General features: G+C 38.8%; 1 protein-coding gene across 12 annotated transcripts in view; it reads right to left on the bottom strand.

Annotated features, from left to right (window-relative positions):
* LOC142832742 (uncharacterized) overlaps positions 1 to 19,851 on the bottom strand; it is a 196,329-nt gene that overhangs the window by 13,619 nt on the left and 162,859 nt on the right. For 2 of the 12 annotated variants that reach the window (XM_075943524.1, XM_075943537.1), the window contains exons 3-5: positions 17,229 to 17,320; positions 14,883 to 15,009; positions 11,081 to 13,071 (exon numbers count right to left, since the gene is read on the bottom strand). The exons of 4 other annotated variants lie outside the window; for them this stretch is intronic. In XM_075943524.1, the coding sequence (XP_075799639.1) occupies positions 11,231 to 13,071; positions 14,883 to 15,009; positions 17,229 to 17,320 (2,060 nt within the window). In that variant the 3' untranslated portion in view covers positions 11,081 to 11,230. Of the gene's footprint in view, positions 1 to 878; positions 1,328 to 11,080; positions 13,072 to 14,882; positions 15,010 to 17,228; positions 17,321 to 19,851 lie in introns of those variants that run through there. 6 more of the 12 variants (XM_075943487.1, XM_075943512.1, XM_075943531.1 and 3 more) reach the window with 5 other exon arrangements.

The following is a 19,851-nucleotide window of genomic DNA, read 5'->3' as shown; positions in this document are numbered from 1 at the left end:
TTTTTACTTTTTTCCCACCTGAGACAGGGTTTCTCTGTAGATCCAGCTGTCCTTAAACTCACTCTGTAGGCCAGGCTGGCAAGGAACTACCAGATCCACCCCCGTCTGCCTCCCAAGTGCTTGGATTAAAAGAGTGTGCCACCACTATTATGTGGCTTATAAAATGCCCTTTCTAACTGAAAATACAGTGACCTGTTAGCCTAAAGCATACTGTACTTTTCCAGGTTCTAGCTTGTACATTGAGAATTCGACACAAAAATACACTTTCCTTTTTCCTTTTCTTTTGTTTCTCTTTTTGAGAAAAAACAAAAAACAACGGGATCTCACTATGAAGCTCTGGATATCCTGGAACTTTTTAGGCAGTCCAGGGTGGTCTCAAAATCACTGAGATCCACCTGACTCTGTCTCCCCAGTGGTGGAATTAAAGATGTTTGCCACCAAGCCTGTCAATGACACTTTTCAAAATGCTCTATTTACATCACATAGTACATACGTGTCATAAAAAATTTAATGACGGATAAAAGTTTACTTTTAACGTTAATGTTTACAACCATACCTATGGAGCTCGCAAAAAAAATATACTTTCGGATTCAATTAAATTTGCTAGCTTTCATTTCATGACTATATATAAAAGATCTCTGGGAATGCAAAAATCCCTAGGTCTATGTGCTATTCTCTTGAATAGCTAGTGGTGTAACACGAAAGTGGGCGTGGATGAATGTAAATTTGAAGAGCTTTGCCCTGCCCGCCACAGCAAAGAGAACCGAGTTTGCAAACATCAACACATAAATTCAAATACTTTAGTAGGTCATTTTTATGAGACTATTTTAGCGAACAGATCAATGAAAAAAAATCAAGGTTGGTGGAGGTCATATTACCTGAAATTTATCGACAAGGGAAGACACCACAGCAGAATTTCAGAGCCAGTTTTTTTGTGAGAAACAGCTGGTACCCCTGGTCCCTTCCCTCCTGGGTCCCAGCCCCGCAGCTCCTCTGACCTGGGAGGTTCCAGGGCCGCCGGGCTGCGGTTCCCGCCAAGGCGCTGCTGACTTTCCCAGGCCGCCCCGCGGCGACTGCGGCTCCGGGGAGTTTTCGCGTCCCCGCGACACCCGCCGACTCCTCCGCACCCAGGTCTGCAACACGCGGTTCTCCACTGGAGCAATGACAGGGAATAGGCACTGGGCACTTCTGGCTTTACCTCTCCAGTCCACTTCTCCAAGCTCTGTCCCTGGGTTTCCCAGCTTCCGTTTACGTCACTTCTCTAACTCATCCCACTTCTCCATCCCTACTCCTACACTGTCCTTACCTGCAACACCCTCCCCACCGTTCTTCCGGTTGAGTGTCTCCGCCCTACTGAGCAGGTCCTCCCACTCCGTCTCAGCCCGCCTTCCACCCAGCTCCAGCTGTCAGGCTGCCCTGGACCGGATCTGCACAGCCTCCCCGCATGTTTGCTGCCAGCCTAGAGCAGAACTGGATCTAGGAGGACGCTGCATCCCTGTATCTGACCCGACAGTGAGTTCAGAACCCTTCAGATAAAAGACAGGCAGCCTAACCTCTAAGTGACTACCAGACTCCTGTGTTACCTACCTACTTACACAAACGATATTAGGTTAAATTCAGATGCCACCGTCCATCGCTAACACAAACATGAGAAGCCAAAACCAAATACTGCAATTTTGCCTTGCGGAGAGATACTACAGGAACTTGAATTTTGAAAATAAATAAGTGTCCCAAGAAGTCAGTTGTCACCCCATTGCTAACAGCCCAGAGATGAATTCATCCTGCGCTGAACTACTCTCAGTACCACTAGATGGTGGGCTTGTTTTTTTTTGTTTTTTGTTTTTTACTCAGAAACAAGATAGGCTTCTGTGACTCATGTTAAAAGAGCTTTTTAGATAAAATATGAAATTTTATAAAACTGCAATGGTGAATGCAGAGATTCTTACTGTCCCATATACAAAAAATAAGGAAGGTATTTGGTACCAGCCCTACAAAAGTCTGTGGGTCTGGGAACACTGAGGAAGAAGAGGAGAAAAGGGAGTAAGAAGAGAAAGAGGAAGGACTTAGACTTGCCATTCTCTAAACTCCATACAGCTGTTTGATAGAGGAAGGTCATTAGTAAATTAATAAAGAAACTGCTTGGCCTGTTAGGTTAGAACATGGGTGGGTGGAGTAAACAGAACAGAATGCTGGGAGGAAAAGGAAGTGAGGCAGACGCCATGCCACTCCTCTCCAGGGCAGACACGATGAAGCAAGCCACCAGGTCAGACATGCTGAATCTTTCCCGGTAAGACTGGTGCTACACAGATTACTAAATATGGGTTAGGCAAGATGTGAGAATCAGCCATTAAGAGGATAGAACTAATGGGACAAGCAGTGTTTAAAAGAATACAGTTCCCGTGTAATTATTTCCGGGCATAAGCTAGCCAGGCGGCCAGGAGCCGGGTGGCAAAAACACAGCCCATAGCTCTCTACAACAGCTGTTATAATCAAAAGTTAACTGCATTGACCTCACACTAGACCACAATCAGTCTAGGATAGGAAAAGGCTCACAGGGAACAGTCTATGCCTCAAATTTTGTCTATGAATGGATTGTAGGAGAAGAATCACTGCCTTTGGTTGTAGTTCTCTGCTGAATCCAGATGGGTTAAAAAAAAAAAACACAGTCTCACAGATGACTCTGGTTAATATCAGGGGATCATGCAGGAAAATAAATGAAGATGAACAAAAGAGAGATGTTTTGAAATGGTGGATCAGGATAGCAGAGAGGAAGGAGGTGAAAGTGGGCTGTATCTGAGGTGCACACAAACACACAGACACAGAACACACACATACACACAGACTGTGTGCATATACATATATGCCTATGAATGCAAAATGGCTAATAGACTTTTTTCTTGTTTTTTTATGACAAGAGTTTCTCTGTGTATCCCTGGCAGTTCTGTAACTCCCCTTTGAGAGTATATCAGGCTGGCCTTGAAGTTCCTGAGAGCAGTCAGCCTCTTCCTTAGGAGTGCTGGCATTAAAGTCGTGTACCACCATCCCAAGCTCAGAAAATTTTAAAATGAATTTATCAGGCTGTAGGTTCATTTTTGTTGTATCATTATCTGGTGATTTATTTGTTTGTTTGTTCATTTTTCAAGACAGGGTTTCTCTGTGTAACAGTCTAGGCTTGTCTATTCTTCAGTCTGTAGACCAGATTGGTCTTGAACTCACTGAGATTCACCTAACTCTGCCTCTGAAATGCTGAGTTTAAAGGTGTGTGGTAGGGGCTGGAGAGATGGCTCAGCGGTTAAGAGCACTGCCTGCTCTTCCAAAGGTCCTGAGTTCAATTCCCAGCAACCACATGGTGGCTCACAGCCATCTGTAATGAGGTTTGGTGCCTGCTTCTGGCCTGCAGGCATACAAGCAGACAGAATATTGTATAATAAATAAATAAGTAAATATTTAAAGGTGTGTGCTACTATGCTAATATCATTATTTGATATATCAGATAATACTAAGAGTCAAGAAGTCTTCCTCTTTTGTGTCAATTAGTATTTAAAGTAGCAGCTTTTCAGTTTTTCTCTGCAGTTCTGATAGAATCCTGTCTGTTTGATCATGGGGTTCTTTTAAGGGTGGTATTTTATACCTGTTTCAGTCACATTCCTACTGATGTTTTGTTTATATATCTATTTCATGATGTTTAACTTTGGTGTATTATATTCACTGAGCATGTCATATTTATCTATTTCAATTAGAGTTTCCAATTTAATGTAACAGAAATCTTTAAAGTCAGTAAACAAGTTATCCAGTTGAACACTTGTAGGCTGTGCATTTACCTTGAGTAATTGTCAAGACACGATCAGAGGATGGGTAGGAGTGGCAAATATGTTTAATCCCAATACTCCTGAGGCAAAGGCAGGCAGATCTCTGTGCATTCAAGACTAGCCTGATCTTCAGAGTGAGCTTCATGTCAGCAAAAGCTACACAGTAAATAACAAAAAATAATAACAAAAATTTATGTAGAGTTGAGCATGGATATGCAATCCTTTTAACCCAGTACTGGGGAAGCAGGGGCAAGGGGAACTCTGAGTTCAAGGCCAGCCAGCTCTACATAGTGAGTCTAGAACAGATGGAGGTACACAGAGACATTGTTTCAAAATAAGATTTTATATTGTGTTTTGTATTTTGTATATTGCTCCCTAAGGAATAGATTTCATGGTACCAGAAGCACCATACAAGCTTCCAAAGGAGGGAGCCAACCAACAGTTCTAGGCAGCTATGATGCCTATGAAGCAGAACAGCTGTCGTCTTGGCACAATAGCCCTAAGGATGCAATAGTGGCAAGCACACCTTGGTGGAAGCAAACATCTTCCACCATTTTTCATTGGATTGAAGACTGTTGGGTAACAGCCTCAACAAAAATACCTCTTACAAGGGTAGGAGTATGGGAATCAAAAATAAGCAAAGAGGAAGAAGATGTAAATAAAAATAATAAAACTAAAAACATAGGACACTATTGGGAGTTCCAGTGAATACTGAAATTGCCTGTGTTTAATTTTTCATATACTTTTAAACCCCAATATAAAAGGGGAAGAAGGCAACAAAAGACTTCTTTAACATGATACAAAGGACAACTTGAACAGTTAATTGCTTCAACACTTTGAGTCATCAAATCCCCTGAATAAATAAGTGAATGAATGAAAGAAAGCTACAGTGTGACACAAAGTAACTGATGTGTGACACTATTCCTGTGGAAACAAAACAACATCTGGTTAATACAGCTGAGGAACAATGACAAACCAAAGGTGGGAACCAACAAAGTCTAACTTGATGAACCAATGAGGTTTATATTTGTTTTTTTTTCTTTTAGGCATCATGTCTGTGTTACATGCATGTCCCTGGTGTTCTCTGTGGCCAGAGGAGAGCACTGGATGCCCTGGTGTTGAAGTTACAGATTAAGTACCCATGTGGGGGTGTTAGGAATTCAAGGCGAGTCTTCAGAAAGAGCAGACAGTGCACTTAACCACTGAGTCATCCCTAAACCCAGTGAAAAAGTGAGTTTTATTGGTGTAACTTACAAGAACATGGGAGAGGGATGACTTACAGAGCAGGAAGGACTCAGTGACAACTGCATCACTCTGTGAAGGTGATGTCCAAAGAAGCTGGAAACCTGCAAATCACTGCACAGCTTTCAGGCAGTTCAAGGGAAGTTGGAAGTGTCTTTGATGCCACCCATTACCTCTCCAGGCAGTTTGTCTTTTCTTGTCTGGGCTAGGCAGCTTGACTTCTGTCTGCTTCATGGCTGGTCTGAGCACCTTCTGTGCAGCTCAGATTGTTTAGTGTGTCAGCAGTCCTTATTGATTATATATGCTTGAGGCATGAGTGCATTAGTGAATCTCGCCAGTTTCTGTGACTTCCTAAAGCTATTAAATTACTATTTCTTAGTCTCATGACATTGTCTGTATAATTGAATATTTCAGTTACCTTAGAGGATCCAGTTCCTTTACCTCTGTTTTGATATTCTGTATTTTAAGGAGTTTTCTTCAAGATGGAGGGGTTCAATCTCAATGGAAACTGATACATAATATTCAGTCCTGCATATGAACCCCAAAAGTTGCCATCTGACCAATGAGCATTTCTCCATCATATTCATTGCTGCCTTAATGACAGTATCTAGGACATGGGATCACCCCAGATGACCACCAACTGATCATGGGTAAATGAAAAATGTGATAGACATCTACAAAAGTATATTACTTAGCTATAAATAAATATAAGAAAGCAAAATCTGGATGTAAATAATGCAACAAGAAGATATAATGAGTGTTGTCACCTGGTTCCCAGAGGTCAAACCTGATATGCCCTCTCTCATATGTGGGTCATAGTTTCAACCTTTCTTTTTTTGTGTATGTTTTAGTAAGATAACGTGTAGAAGTGAGAAATCTAGAAACAGCCATTAGTAGAGAGATGGGAGAAAAGAGGATGCATAGTAGAATATAGGCGATATGAAATTACAGAGGTGGTTTTATGGGGGCAGAATACTTAAATTTCAATTTGTAGTGGAGTGATAGCAAGAGTGAGGGCTTCTGAAAGGTCAACTCAAGTGAGATGTTCATGAAGATACTAAATGGAAACCTATCATTTTGCAACCCAAGTAAATAACACAATAATAGAGGATAGCAGAACATACGTGTTATAAAAGAATGGGATGTTGGCCCAGGAGGTGGTGGTCTTGCCTTTAATTCCAGCACTTGGGAGGCAGAGGCAGGCGGATCTCTGTGAGTTCAAGGCCAGCCTGGTCTATAAGAAAAACCCTGTCTCGAAAAACCAAATAATAATAATAATAATAATAAAACTAATAGAATGGGGTATTGGATGATATGTGCTAAATGTTTAGATGGGAGTGGGAAAAAAGGAGGAAAAGTGGGAGGGTTAATCAAAAGAAAGGATGCATGAAGAAGTCTCAGGAAATCCCATTATCTTACAGGTTAATCTTTGTAAGAAATCAGTGAAGGTTTCTTATGGACCCTGTATGACTTTAGTAATATGACTAAATAATAGTAATAGTGAAATGACTCAGTCTTCTTTTGTACTTCAATTCTGTCCCAAGCATTTAAAGATGCTTGATGGTATAAAGCCAGGATGTGGCCATCATATAGGTATTGTCTTTCTATATCAGCATTAGCTTCTCCAAGAAGTTGACCTTAGAAGATTTTGATAGCTCTAGCTTTACTCCATTGTTCAATGGTCTTAGCTTCTTCTTTGAACCAGGTCCTCTATTGTAACTGTGGACCAAGCTTCAAGACTGCTGTAAGTAATCTAACCAGTCTTTAGGAATAATTCCAATGCAAGTTGATCACGAGTTTAACATTTGCTCTATAAATAGTGAATGCATGCCATCTGAGTCAATTACTTCTGTGAATTTCCTTAAATGTATCATGGCCACAGGAGTCCATTCAGTTCTTACAGAGCCTCTGTCAACTGTCTATTCCTGTAAGGTTACTAGATATAATAAGGCTCATTGTTTGAAAACCTTAGACTGTTCCTCTCTAATTTTATTTTGCAATGCTGAAATAGTTTCTTTAAATTCTTCTGTCTAGATTTGAATATCTCTATGATCTGTTTTATTAAACCCTTGGCCCTCATACCAAACAACTTTTTAAGAGATTAAACCATGAATTATCAAAACAAAAATTACCAAAATGATAATTAAAAGTATGTCAATCCGGGTTGATTATCCTTTCACTTAATTGTTCCATTTTTAAATCATACATCACATAATCATACAAATACCTAACTTTCTCTACCATAATTGTTTTTCCCATTTTTTATTGTGGGGAAAAAACTCGTTTAATTCCTCCATTTAAGAATTCCCAATTTTCGGGGCTGGAGAGATGGCTCAGCGGTTAAGAGCATTGCCTGCTCTTCCAAAGGTCCTGAGTTCAATTTCCAGCAACCACATGGTGGCTCACAACCATCTGTAATAAGGTCTGGTGCCCTCTTCTGGCCTGCAGGAATACATGCAGACAGAATATTGTATACATAAATAAATAAATAAATAAATAAATAAATAAATAAATAAATAAATAAATATAAAAAAAAAAAGAATTCCCAATTTTCTCACCAAATCTGTTGCTGATGACAATGAAGATGTGAGGCTGACTGCTACTGTGTAGAGCAGTAAAAACCTGACTAGATTTCAAGGCAGCAATCTAGCCTGGCATTACTCCAAGAAGGGGGTTCAGAGAAAGCCCTCTAGGAGAGAAGAAAGGAAAACCTGGCTCACAAGGCAGTTACTCAAGCTGTGTGTAGGTCTGGCCTATGCCGTTGCGTGCAAAGCCACAAACAATTTTTTTTTCATAGATTGTACCCAAAATACTGGGTGCCTGATGTAACACGAATTCTAATTGGTATTAATAATAAGAACCAATGCCAGGTGGTGGTGGTGCAGGCCTTTAATCCCAGCACTTGGGAGGCAGAGGCAGGCAGATCTCAGAGTTTGAGGCCAACTAGGTCAAAGTGAGTTCCAGGACAGCCAGGACTGTTACACAGAGAAACCTTGTCTCGAAAAAATCAAAAAACAAATAAATGTTTATTTACTTATATAAAATAATAAGAACCCAGAGACAGATATAGGCATTAATGCTGAAGGTCGTAGAAGCAGAGTGACCAGTTACTTGAGTTCTTTTACCTCTACCAATGTTCAGACCAATGGGGTGATCCTGTCCTGAATGCCATCTTCAGAATCCATCCGTCTCCACCAAACCTCAGACTGAGCTCCTGTCTCCTTCTGACTTATATTCCTCTCCCCACACAGCCGTATCCCTTCCTGTCTCTGGTGTGGGACTCCATTGTAGTAAGATTAAAGGTGTAAGCCACTACCACTTGGTCTTTAGAGGCTTAGTTCTGCCTGTCAGGCAAGCTTTATTTGTAAAAGCACAATAAAAGTATCACTATAGTCTTCTGCCTAGGACTTAATGGCAGGGAGGCCCCAGATGCACCCCAAACAAAAGAGGTCATTGCCAGTGCTCTTGGTTAGACACCCTAAGTACATGATGTTGCTAAAGACATCAAACACCTTGGTTGCAAGATAGAAAGACAGCAATCTTGAACATACTGGGAAACTTTCCTTCCTGGTTACCTTTCATAGACTGCTGACCAAGAAATGATGTCAATGGTCTTAGTTACCCCTGGATTCTGCATCTTACAATAAAAACCTACTAGGCAAGATTTGTGCACTTCTACAATACTAGAATGACTGCTTATGGTCATAACCAACCACTCTCTTGATTGGTTTTGAATCCTGTTTTATAGAGAGGAACTCATGCCATACTCATAAACCAAGGCTTGAGGAATATAGTCCAAGGATAGAACCTATTGATTTTTCATTAATGACCAAGTTGTTAATCTTCCAACTATGTATTTGTTTATAAGTATCACTTTGTTCTACTCTCAACCCTGCTGAAATAAGTCTTCTCTCAGTTGATGGTGGGTAATAAAGAGACTCATAACTGTTCTGAAAGTACTATGAAAAAGTAACTGTAATATTGGCACAAATAAAATTTCATTGTGGCTGAGGGAGGGTCCCGTGAGTCTACTTTATCTCTATGAGGGTCTACTGGTAGTTAATGGTGGTTATATCATTTTATTTTATAGTGTGGAGTAAATATTTAGACATTTTTCTTCAGTAGTTTGGTATGGGAAGTCCTTCTGTATATATATTGCTTTTATTGAATAATGAATAAAGAAGCTGCTTTGGGCCTATAGCAGGAAAGAACAGAGCTAGGGCGGAGAAAACTGAATTCTGGGAGAAAGGCAAAGTCAGGAGAAGCCATGTAGTCATCACTAAGGACAGATGCACTGGAAACTTGTCAGTAAGCCACAGCCACGTGGCGATACACAGGTGAGTAGAAATGAGTTAATTCAAGATGTAAGAGTTATCTAGAAATATGCTTAAGTTATTAGCTAAACAGTATTGCAAATAATATAGTTTCTGAGCTATTATTGCGGAACTGAGAGTGACAGAAACCTCTTCCAACAAATTGGCGCCCAACGTTGTTGTCTGAGGTTTTCTCTTCTGCCCGGTTCCCGCAGTCCTTAAGTCTCAAAGAAATTATACAGAGGTCTACATTAGTTATAAACTGATTGGCCTAGTAGTTCAGATTTCTTATTAATTCTTAAAACTTTTATTAGCCCATTATTCTTGTCTATGTTAGCCATGTAGCTTGCTACGTTATTCTGTAAGGCAGTCACATCCTGCTTCTTCTGTGGCTGGGTCACGACTCCAGACAGAACTTTCCTCTTCCTAGAATTCTCGTTGCCCCACCTCTACTTCCTGCCTAGCTACTAGTCAATTACCATTTATTTAAAATATACTAGTGACAGCGTACAAACCATTTTCCCACAGAACAACATGGGGCCCAAACCCACGACCCTGAGATTAAGAGTCTCATGCTCTACCAACAGTAGTTCAAAATGAATTTTTGATCCTTAGGGATCTTGTTTAGTTTTCTTTTGCCAAACGGAGTTTCTCTGTATAGCCCTGGCTGTTCTGAAATTTCCACCATGGCCCAGGTTGTGCTCACTGAGATCCACCCACCTTTGCCTCCTGAGTACTGGAAATTAAAGGCATGCATCACCAAGCTCAGAGTGCGTGAGGATTCTGTTTGTGATAAACTCATGTTGTCTCACGTACAGCTCATCTCTTTACAGCTTTTCATCTTCATTATAGTATAAGTTTTAACCCTATTAAAGATTTTGAAAGTGAACAAAAGATAAGTATCTACTAGAACATTTCCTTGTGTTTTATCTCATATTTGTTTTTATTTTGGCAATTTTAGCATTAGGTCAAGGATTTGTCAAATTCAATGTGTATGGTGGGTGTGATTTCTAGTGAACAGAAATATATGGGAATTATATATAACATGCTTTTATATGCTTTCTCAGAATTATGAATTTTGTGAGGTATAGTACAGAGATCTTTGTCACATATTTTTATGTTACTACCATTTACTTGAGAGGGTATACGTACTTATCAGTTCTGGCGCTAACTACATAGGCCAGGATAGTCTCAGACTAGGTATCTTCTTGCCTCCTGAGTGCTAGGATTAATGGCATGCACTACTTAGTCTACCATTATTATGAATTCTTGAATGTTGAACAAGATGAACAGTTTTTAGGTCATCTTACTTGGTTTTCGGAACAGGAATTCATTACATAACAGTCTTGGCTATCCTGTAACTAGCTGTGTAGACTAGGATGGCCTCAAACTCACATGTATTCACCTGCCTCTGCCTCCCCAGCACTGGGATTAAAGGGAGGTGGCATCAGCATTGCCCCACTAAGCTAAATGATTTTATTACAGCTTTCCCAGGGGTCAGAGACATCAATTAGTAGGTAAGAGCACTGGTTCCTCTTTCAAAGGACCAGGATTCAATACCCAGCACACACATATGAACGAACAACTGTCTGGAAGTTCAGTTTTAGAGAATCTCATGCACTCTACTGGCATTCACAGACACCAGGCAAACATGTAGTGCACAGAAAGTGTTGTAGGCAAAGAACCCAGACACATTTTTAAAAAATTCACACAGCTAGTAGTACACAATTTTATTTTAATATAAACTCTGTCATATTTTTTTAAGATTTAAATCTTCTTTAAAGGCTTTTACAAGTTTTTTATATTTATGCTTCTATTGTGTATGATGTTGGGGTTTATAAGCAGAGAATAATGAGAAATGCTACGTCACATCATGAGAACGGTATTTTTCTCTCCAGTGTGAACTCTCTGATGTCTTCTAAGACTTGAAAGATAGATATAAGACATGTCACAGTCCTTGCATTTGTGAAGATTTTCTCCAGTATGAATTTTCTGATGTGCTCTGAGGTAGGAGAACCTAGTAAAAGATTTGTCACATTCCTTACAACTGTAAGGTCTCTCTCCAGTATGAACTCTCTGATGTGTTCTGAGATTTGACATGTGGCTAAATGATCTGTCACATTCCACACATTTGTAAGGTTTTTCTCCAGTATGAAGTTTCTCATGTCTTCTAAGATTTGATATCTGACTAAAGGACATGTCACAGTCTTTGCATTTGTAAGGTTTCTCTCCAGTATGAATTTTCTGATGTATTTTAAGACTAGAAATCCGGAGAAAGGACATATCACAATCTTTGCATTTGTAAGGTTTATCTCCAGTATGCATTTTCTGATGGGCTCTAAGATATGAGCATGTAGTAAAAGGTTTGGCACATTCCTCACAACTGTAAGGTCTCTCTCCAGTGTGGACTCTCTGATGTGTTCTAAGATATGAGTTATGGGTAAAGGATTTGTCACATTCCCTACATTTGTAAAGTTTCTCTCCAGTATGAATTTTTTGATGTGCTCTAAGAGTTGAAAACTCAGGAAAAGATTTGTCACATTCCTTACATCTGTAAGGTTTCTCTCCAGTGTGAACACTCTGATGTCTTCTAAGATGTGAGCACTTGATAAAGGATTTGTCACATTCCATACATTTGTAAGGTTTCTCTCCAGTATGAATTTTTTGATGTGTTTTAAGGGTTGAGTTCACAGTAAAGGATTTGTCACATATGTCACATTTATAAGGCTTCTCACCAGTATGGATTCTGTGATGCCTTTTGAGATGTGATAATTCAAGAAAGGACTTACCACACTCTTTACATTTGTAAAATATCTCTAAAGAATGAGTTTTCTGATGCCATCTAAGAGATGCATAGTGTGTAAATGCTCTGTCACACTCGTTGCATTTGTAAGGCTTCTCTCCAGTATGCAGTCTATAATGTCTTCTAAAGTGCGAAAGTTGATGAAAGACCTTGCCACATTCTTGACAACTACAATGTTCCTCAGCAGTATGGATTTTTTGATGTGTCCTGAAACCGGAAAGGTGGGCAAAGGATTTGTCACATTCCTTACATTTATAAGGCTTCTCTCCAGTATGTATTTTTAGATGGCTTTTAAGAGCTGCAGACTGTCGAAATGACTTTCCACATTCTTTGCATTTGTAAGGTTTTTCTCCAGTATGAAGTCTTTGATGTATTCTAAGATTTGCACACTGGTTATAGGATTTGCCACAAAAGTTGCATTTGTAGGGTTTATTTCCATTATGAATTCTCTGATGTACAGTGAGACTTGAGGCAGTACTGAAAGATTTCTTGCATTTCCCACACTGGTATGGTTTCTCTTTAATGTAGATTGGTTGTTGCAAAAGACTGTATGTAGAGTCAAAACAGTCATCATATTCTCCCTGCCTTTGCTCTTTATTTGCAGTGTAGAGTCTCTGATCTTTATTAATGCTGGAACACAAATTTAAAGATTTCTCACAGTCCTTAGGTTTGCAAGGTTCTTCTCCAGTGTGCATGCTGTCATGTCTATCTGGGTTTGATGAGTCAACAGAGGCATCCCCGTGACTACTGCACCTGTAGTTGTTCGAGTTTTCTGTAGTTTCACTTGTTCTATAAAGTGCACATGTGGAGGGGTCATGAAGCACTTTGCCAAGCTCATCACACTGACAACACTCCTTTTCAGTCTTCACTTGTTGATGGACAGGATCACATTTACAATAGTTCTCTGAAAATGAGTAAAATTCAGAATAATAGAGTTCGGTTCAAGATTAAACATTTCATTAATGACTGTCACTTTAAGATGTCTCTTAAGGTAAGTCTACCAGGAACTAGACATTTTTTTTTTACTGTAATTTTATGTATTCTCACAAAAACAGCCTAAGAGCCTTCAAGTGTCTGTGATTAATAATAGATATCTCATCTTTACAAAAAATGTCTAACAGCACAGGACAGATCATAAAATTGAGGAATCAGCTTTGGTATACAGTTCACTGACTAATTATATCTAGAAACATGCCTCTATGTTTAAATATTTCTTCTCAGAAATTGAGAAACAGGAGCTTAATCCCAGGTTCACATTATTTACACTTACTAGTGATAGTCCATGCAGAATACTGTTCAGGAGACCCAATTCCTTTAAGGATTAAAGTCTAATTTAAAAGCATCACAGGGTTTATTTCTTTCTCTAGAAAAACACATTAGATTCTTCAAAGGTAATAAATGCATCCAGGTGGTGGCGATGCACACTTTTAATCCCAGCAAGGATCTATCTCTGTGAGTTCGAGGCCAGCCTGATCTACAGAGCAAGTTCCAGGATAGGCTCCAAAGCTACACAGAGAAACCCTGTCTTGAAAAAATGGGGCGGGGAGGGAGGAGGAAAAGAAAATAATAATAATGGTTGTAAAAACAGTATTCTGCCAGACATCAGAGGCTCTAGATTATTTGAGGCAGGGCTGTCATGGGCAGCTATTGCTAATTTCTATCCTTCACTGTCTGAGCTTACACACACTGCTGTGTTTCTTAATTTTCCTGATAGGGTTATTCTCAAGTCTACTCTGTACACCGATTCCTGAGAGTATTTCCCAGAACGGGGTTTGTGTGTTCTCTACTGAAAAGAAAATGAAGATTTTAATATGAAGACACAACAGCAAGAAAGGCAATTACAGAATAATCCTAATCCATGGACATTCCCATTAAACTCAAAATTTGTAAAATTATTTCACTCTCATTTCAGCAGAGTCAAATAAAACGTCATTTTGTACTAATTATAAGTCATCATAATTCAGGTGCAATAGACACAGCAGCTTCTAACAGAAATTACAACAGACAGAATGCATCCTGGAGCCAGAAGACTACACTATGTTAAATGATCAAGAGTCTTTTCTAGTGGAATTGAATTTCAGTTCTTCTTTTCTCTTTAACTGGAAGCCATGATTCTTGCCCTGTTCATTCACTAGCCCACCCTCGTTATGACTACTCTCTTCTCTCGACATTCCAGGGCAATCTCATTTTCTCTGCACAGGTGACCAGGCTTGCCTTGCATGCAATAATCCAAATGTCCTGTGAGGTAACCCATGACCCATGCTAGAATTTTAGAAAGAATACAGACATCTAACATAGTATTCTGCTCCTTACATGAAGAGAACACATAGTAGATGAATACAGGAATGACTTCCAACTGCTATTTCCTGTCACAATCTTCAGCATATTTAGGGAGAATTTTCAGTTTCCATACCTTGAATTTCTCAGAATTCAAAACCATGGCAGTACAATCATGGACATGAAGTTCTAATATACGGGTAAAAATACTATCTGATACTAAGTTTCTGAATGCATTCTGGAACCAAAAGGAGGGGTGCATGATACTGCTAACATGGAAAATAAAAAAAAATGTAAATTCCATGAAAAAGTTATTTTCTCCTACCAGTCTTTCAATAGTCTCCTATTGTTTCCATGGCAACTTAATGGAGTTTATAACCAATGAAGTCAGTATATACAAATGATGAGATAGGAATTCTAGAAGCAAAATGATCTCACCCACAGAGACCAGGTTGCTGTAATTCTCCAACATCACATCAATGTACAAAGCCCTCTGAGCAGAGTTCAGGCATTCCCACTCCTCCTGAGGGAAGTCCACAGTCACATCCCTGAAAGTCAACAGACCCTGAAACAAAAAGTACAGTTTGACCATGTGATCCTTGACAGAGTGCTTTCCTAGATTTGAGGAGTCTTGTGGAAATATCGATGAGTGAAGACAATTAGTCAACCAAAAATGATTTCTAATATAGTCACCTTGTATAATAAATTTCTTAACTCTGTGAATATAGAATGAAACAATAGTATCACATGCATATACACAAAACAACAGGTATTTAAGGTATGGACATGGTTATTTATCTTTTATGGATGCTGTGTTTATATCCTACAGGATTAAAGTGTACATGTGTCAGAAGGAAAACGGTGATGAGGAAATGTGCTTTAAATGTTATACCTGAGGATCACAGTAAAATATTGATAGTGAATCAATTCTGTGAACTCTATATTAAAACATGCGAAGCATGTATGCTTAAATTCTAGGTGCAATGCTAGTCCATTAAAGAAAAAGGAAGGCAGAATTCATTATTAACTTTATAGGCAAAGAATTTTTTTCCCTACCATAATATGAGCGCAACAGCACTGTATACTATTAAGTTTTACATTAACATATAAGAAGTTTTACATTAACATATAAGAAGAGTTTTACATTAACATATAAGAAGAGGTAACATGTGGGATTGCTTTTATAAGAATATTTGAGACACTACCAAGCAGATAGAAAAATCTATATCAGCCACATTTGATATAATCTAAAATTGTAAGTAATAGGCATAAGGCAACTTAGACAAGTACAATTTCAGAAGTTCTGAAGAATATTTCATTCTGAAAGAATTATACAAACTGAGCGAAATCCAAAACCACGCCAAATAATGATTTCAGTTGCAGCTAAGTCGTAAATGTACATTTATGTGTAGTAACTGAGAATGCATTCAGAAGTGACATAGACTTCCTGTTAGTAAATGAAGATATTAAATTGTTTGAGTATTATAGTCACTTTTCAGTGCTTTCCTAATATAATATAGCACAGAAGAATGGCTCTGGAGAAAATTTGAGCTATTGTGTCTGAATTTTGTAGTCCTCAGTGTGCTTTTTAGTATTCATGTTGTATCAAATAAAAATGAATCTGTACCTGAAACATTTTCAATAGGGGCTCATACCTAGAATTTACTGAGAATTACATCAACCAAGGAAATAAAACTGCCAGTCAGCAAATAGGCAAATGAAATGAACAGAGACTGTTTTAAAGACAAAAACCACAAATGGCCAATAAATATTTCAAGTCTTCAGGGTCTTTAAAATGTCATCATGGAAACACAAACTAAAATTACTTTGAAATAGTGTATCACTCCAGGCTTAGAATGGCTGTTATCAACTAACCCGACACCAAATGTTGAGAGGATGTAGAGAAGAAAGGACCGTCATTAACTGTTTTATGTGTGGGGGGGTCTGTGAAATAATATAGCCATTGTGGGAATAAGTCTGTAGATTACTGAAAAAAATTGAAGATGGAACTAATTCATGACCCAGGATTGTCACTCCTGGGAAGACAACCAGAGAACTGCATACCCCAACATAGAGATATTTACACCCCAGAAACATTGCTCCATTATTCATCATAACAAAATTATGTAATCAAGTAAATTGTCTAACAAAAGACGAATGTACAATGAAAATGGTATACATATAAAAAGGAATACTATGCAGCAGAAGAAAAAAATGTAATAAAATTTGTAGGAAGATGGAAGGATTTAAAATATGCAATATTAAGTGAAGTCACACAGTGGTAGAAAGAAGAAACCATGTTTTCCCTTGTCTGCAGAATCTAGCCAACCACATGTGTATATGAAAACAATGTACAAGTGGGCACAGCAAGAAATGAGGAAAGAGAACAAGAAAGGTTAAATATCAGGGTTGAGGTAGGACTCAATGAAGGTAATGAACACAAGTTTTGAAAAAGGAGATGAAGCTAAGAGCTTTTCTAGTTCTAATTTCATCAGGTTTTCTTTTTCGTAGTAAACAAGTTCAGAAAAGTATATTTTGATACTGAAAATATAAAATCCCATGTGAGGCTCAAGAGCTTCTGTTCCCAACTACTACTCTAACTACATGAAAGTACATCAGGATGTGTACTCTGTAGATCTGGTTATTTTCAGTGTGTGATTTTATTCTTGTTTGTTTGTATATTTTCTATAATAAAATTTAAAAAATAATCAGAACCAGAAAATTATAGGTTTCAATGTCTGAATATACAACATTACTAGAAAAGGAGTGGACCTGACCACTGACCTGGGACATGTTTACTGGAGAGCCAGCCATTTCCTTCTGTTCCTCTTCTTTAAGTTTCTCTTTCAGGAGTAATGAATAGATGGCTTGTTGGCCTTTTATATAAGGGATCAAAAAGAAAAAGTTAATACTGAAAGGATGTCAAACCACATGAAAAGACTCAAGCAACAGAAAACACCAGATATCTGGCCAGTGATTCCCAAAGTCAGAAGATCATGCAACAACATTTTAGGACTGGAAAAAAAAATCACTACCAAACATATTATTGCATCCAAAAAATCCTATATTAAAACTGATGGAGATGTAAGTGCAGTTCAAGGTATTTTTGAAGGAAAACAATTCATTTCAACAAAGCTGAACAGAAGACAACACATCAAAAGCAAAATATATAAAGGAAAAAATCAGAGGAATTATCCCTAAGAAAAATGGGAAATAATAAATTTCATTTGAAGAATAGGTAAATATAGGAACTGGGAAGTAATAAACCATGGGAAAGACAGCAAACCACTAATTCCCATAGAGAAAGAAGAGGAATACTGTGGATAATTAAACCAACAACATCAAAAGCAAAACCATAGGGATTAAAAGCCCTATCAAAAAGAAAATCTAGCCACTCTCAAAGTCAGTATAAAAAATCCTCAGTTAAGCAAATATAGCATATGGCCCAGATGTTCCACTCCTTGGCAAATGCTCAAAAAGGATTAAACATCCTACTTCACAGACACTTGCTCAGTCATGTTCACAGCTGCTCTACCCACAATAGCTACAAAAGGTAACCAACCTCAATGTCCTTCAACTAACAAATGGATAGTGAAGGTGTGGTTCACATACACTATGGAATATGATTCAGCTCTAAAGAAAATTGAAACCACGAGCTTTGCAGGGAAATGGATGAACCCAGAAAAAATCATTCTGAGTGAGGTAATCCAGATCCAGAAAGACAGACAATGGTTGTTCTCTCTCCTAGGAAGTTCCTAGCTTCACACCCACAGATGTGAGTCCTCAACCTGGAGTGACTGTAGTAACCAGGAAAGTAGAAGGAGAGCACCGTGGGGTGTGGGTAGGTGGGTGTGAGTGGGTGGATAATAGAGAAGGGAGTGACATGGAACAAGCCATCTGAAGGGGCAAATGGAAAAACAGGGAGGGATTTAATTATGGAGAAATGACAGATATAAACACTGAAGAAAACCGGTAAGGATGTCTAAATAGTCATAAGGAATCCATCTATTCCTTCAATATTATCCATCTAAGGAAAAATGCCTAAAATACATGTCTGAATATTTATATTTTAGAGTGTAAATGATAATGCTGATAACTCTTGCCACAAGAGCCACAGATTTTCTAACAAAATCACCCACACAAGGCATGAGAAGAAGTTGTTGGTTACAGCTGTGCAAGAGACTCCCTAACCATTAGAGGCCATTACTGTTGCCCACGGTTGCCTCCCAGAGGTTGAGTCTCTATTATTGAAGAAGTCATGCAATTCAGTCACAGAAGACAAAGGACTAGAGCTGGATCAGAACTTAAAACTTTCTTTCTGTAGATTAGCTTTCATGGTACCTGAAGGCAACATTCAAGTTTCCAAGGGAGGGAGCCAGCCAACAGTCCTTCCCGCTTATGGCAACCATGAACCACAAATATGATCTGCTATGCATGATAACTGTCAGGGTGCAAGAGTGGCACACATACCTTAATGGTAAACAACAGTTTCTTTTTTTTTTAATATTTATTTATTTATTATGGACACACTATTCTGTTTGCATATATGTCTGTAGGCCAGAAGAGGACACCAGACCCCATTACAGATGGTTGTGAGCCACCATGTGGTTGCTGGGAATCGAACTTGTGTCCTTTGGAAGAGCACGCAATGCTCTTAACCACTGAGCCATCTCTCCAGCCCTAACCAACAGTTTCTAATTGGACTTACGACCTTCCAAAGAACAGGAAACATGACTGCGAATGGAAACCTAGCTAGTTCCCCTAGGGCCAGTGTAGGCACAGATCTTGGCGGAGAACTACAACTGGTACTCTGTTTAAATCAACAAAATCCTTAATTGTATCCTAAAAATTTTCCTTATTCCCAGAAATAAATGTAGTTCTCACCACTCATCGAGAAAAGTTCTTTTTGAGAACATGAATAGAGATTATTATACAAAAGCACAATCAGTCAAGATGTAGAGTTGTGATGCTCAGTTCCAACTGACACATACACAACACAACTCCTTCACCAAAGCTCAGGGATCACTGAGAGACAGGGGATGGGGACAGTGTAAGAGCCAGAACAGGACATTTGCTTTGACATTGTGTCTCCGAGAAAAGTCAGAGAAGATACACACTTCAAATCTTACAAAGGGCTGCCTAAACAGGAGCAGAACAAGGACAACACCAACAGACATGCTAACATGGAAGAGAAAGCTCACTAGGCCTCAACCCTAGTCAAGCCCTAAGGAATTCTGAGAGCTGGAGAAATAGTCTTCCCTAGAGAAAAGAGCATCATATGGTTATCGAACACCAAATGTTTATATTCTCAGTTCAAACTGCATGACATTTAAACTTCCCACAATAACCTTCACAGAAATTGTAAAGAAAACCCGAGAATTTATGTTGACACAAATTCCCTGGGTAC

The sequence above is a fragment of the Microtus pennsylvanicus genome, chromosome 1 (assembly GCF_037038515.1).
Source record: "Microtus pennsylvanicus isolate mMicPen1 chromosome 1, mMicPen1.hap1, whole genome shotgun sequence".
Taxonomy (NCBI): Eukaryota; Metazoa; Chordata; class Mammalia; order Rodentia; family Cricetidae; genus Microtus; species Microtus pennsylvanicus.
Note: the sequence above shows the minus strand (reverse complement) of the source record. Positions and strands in the feature narration are given on the sequence as shown.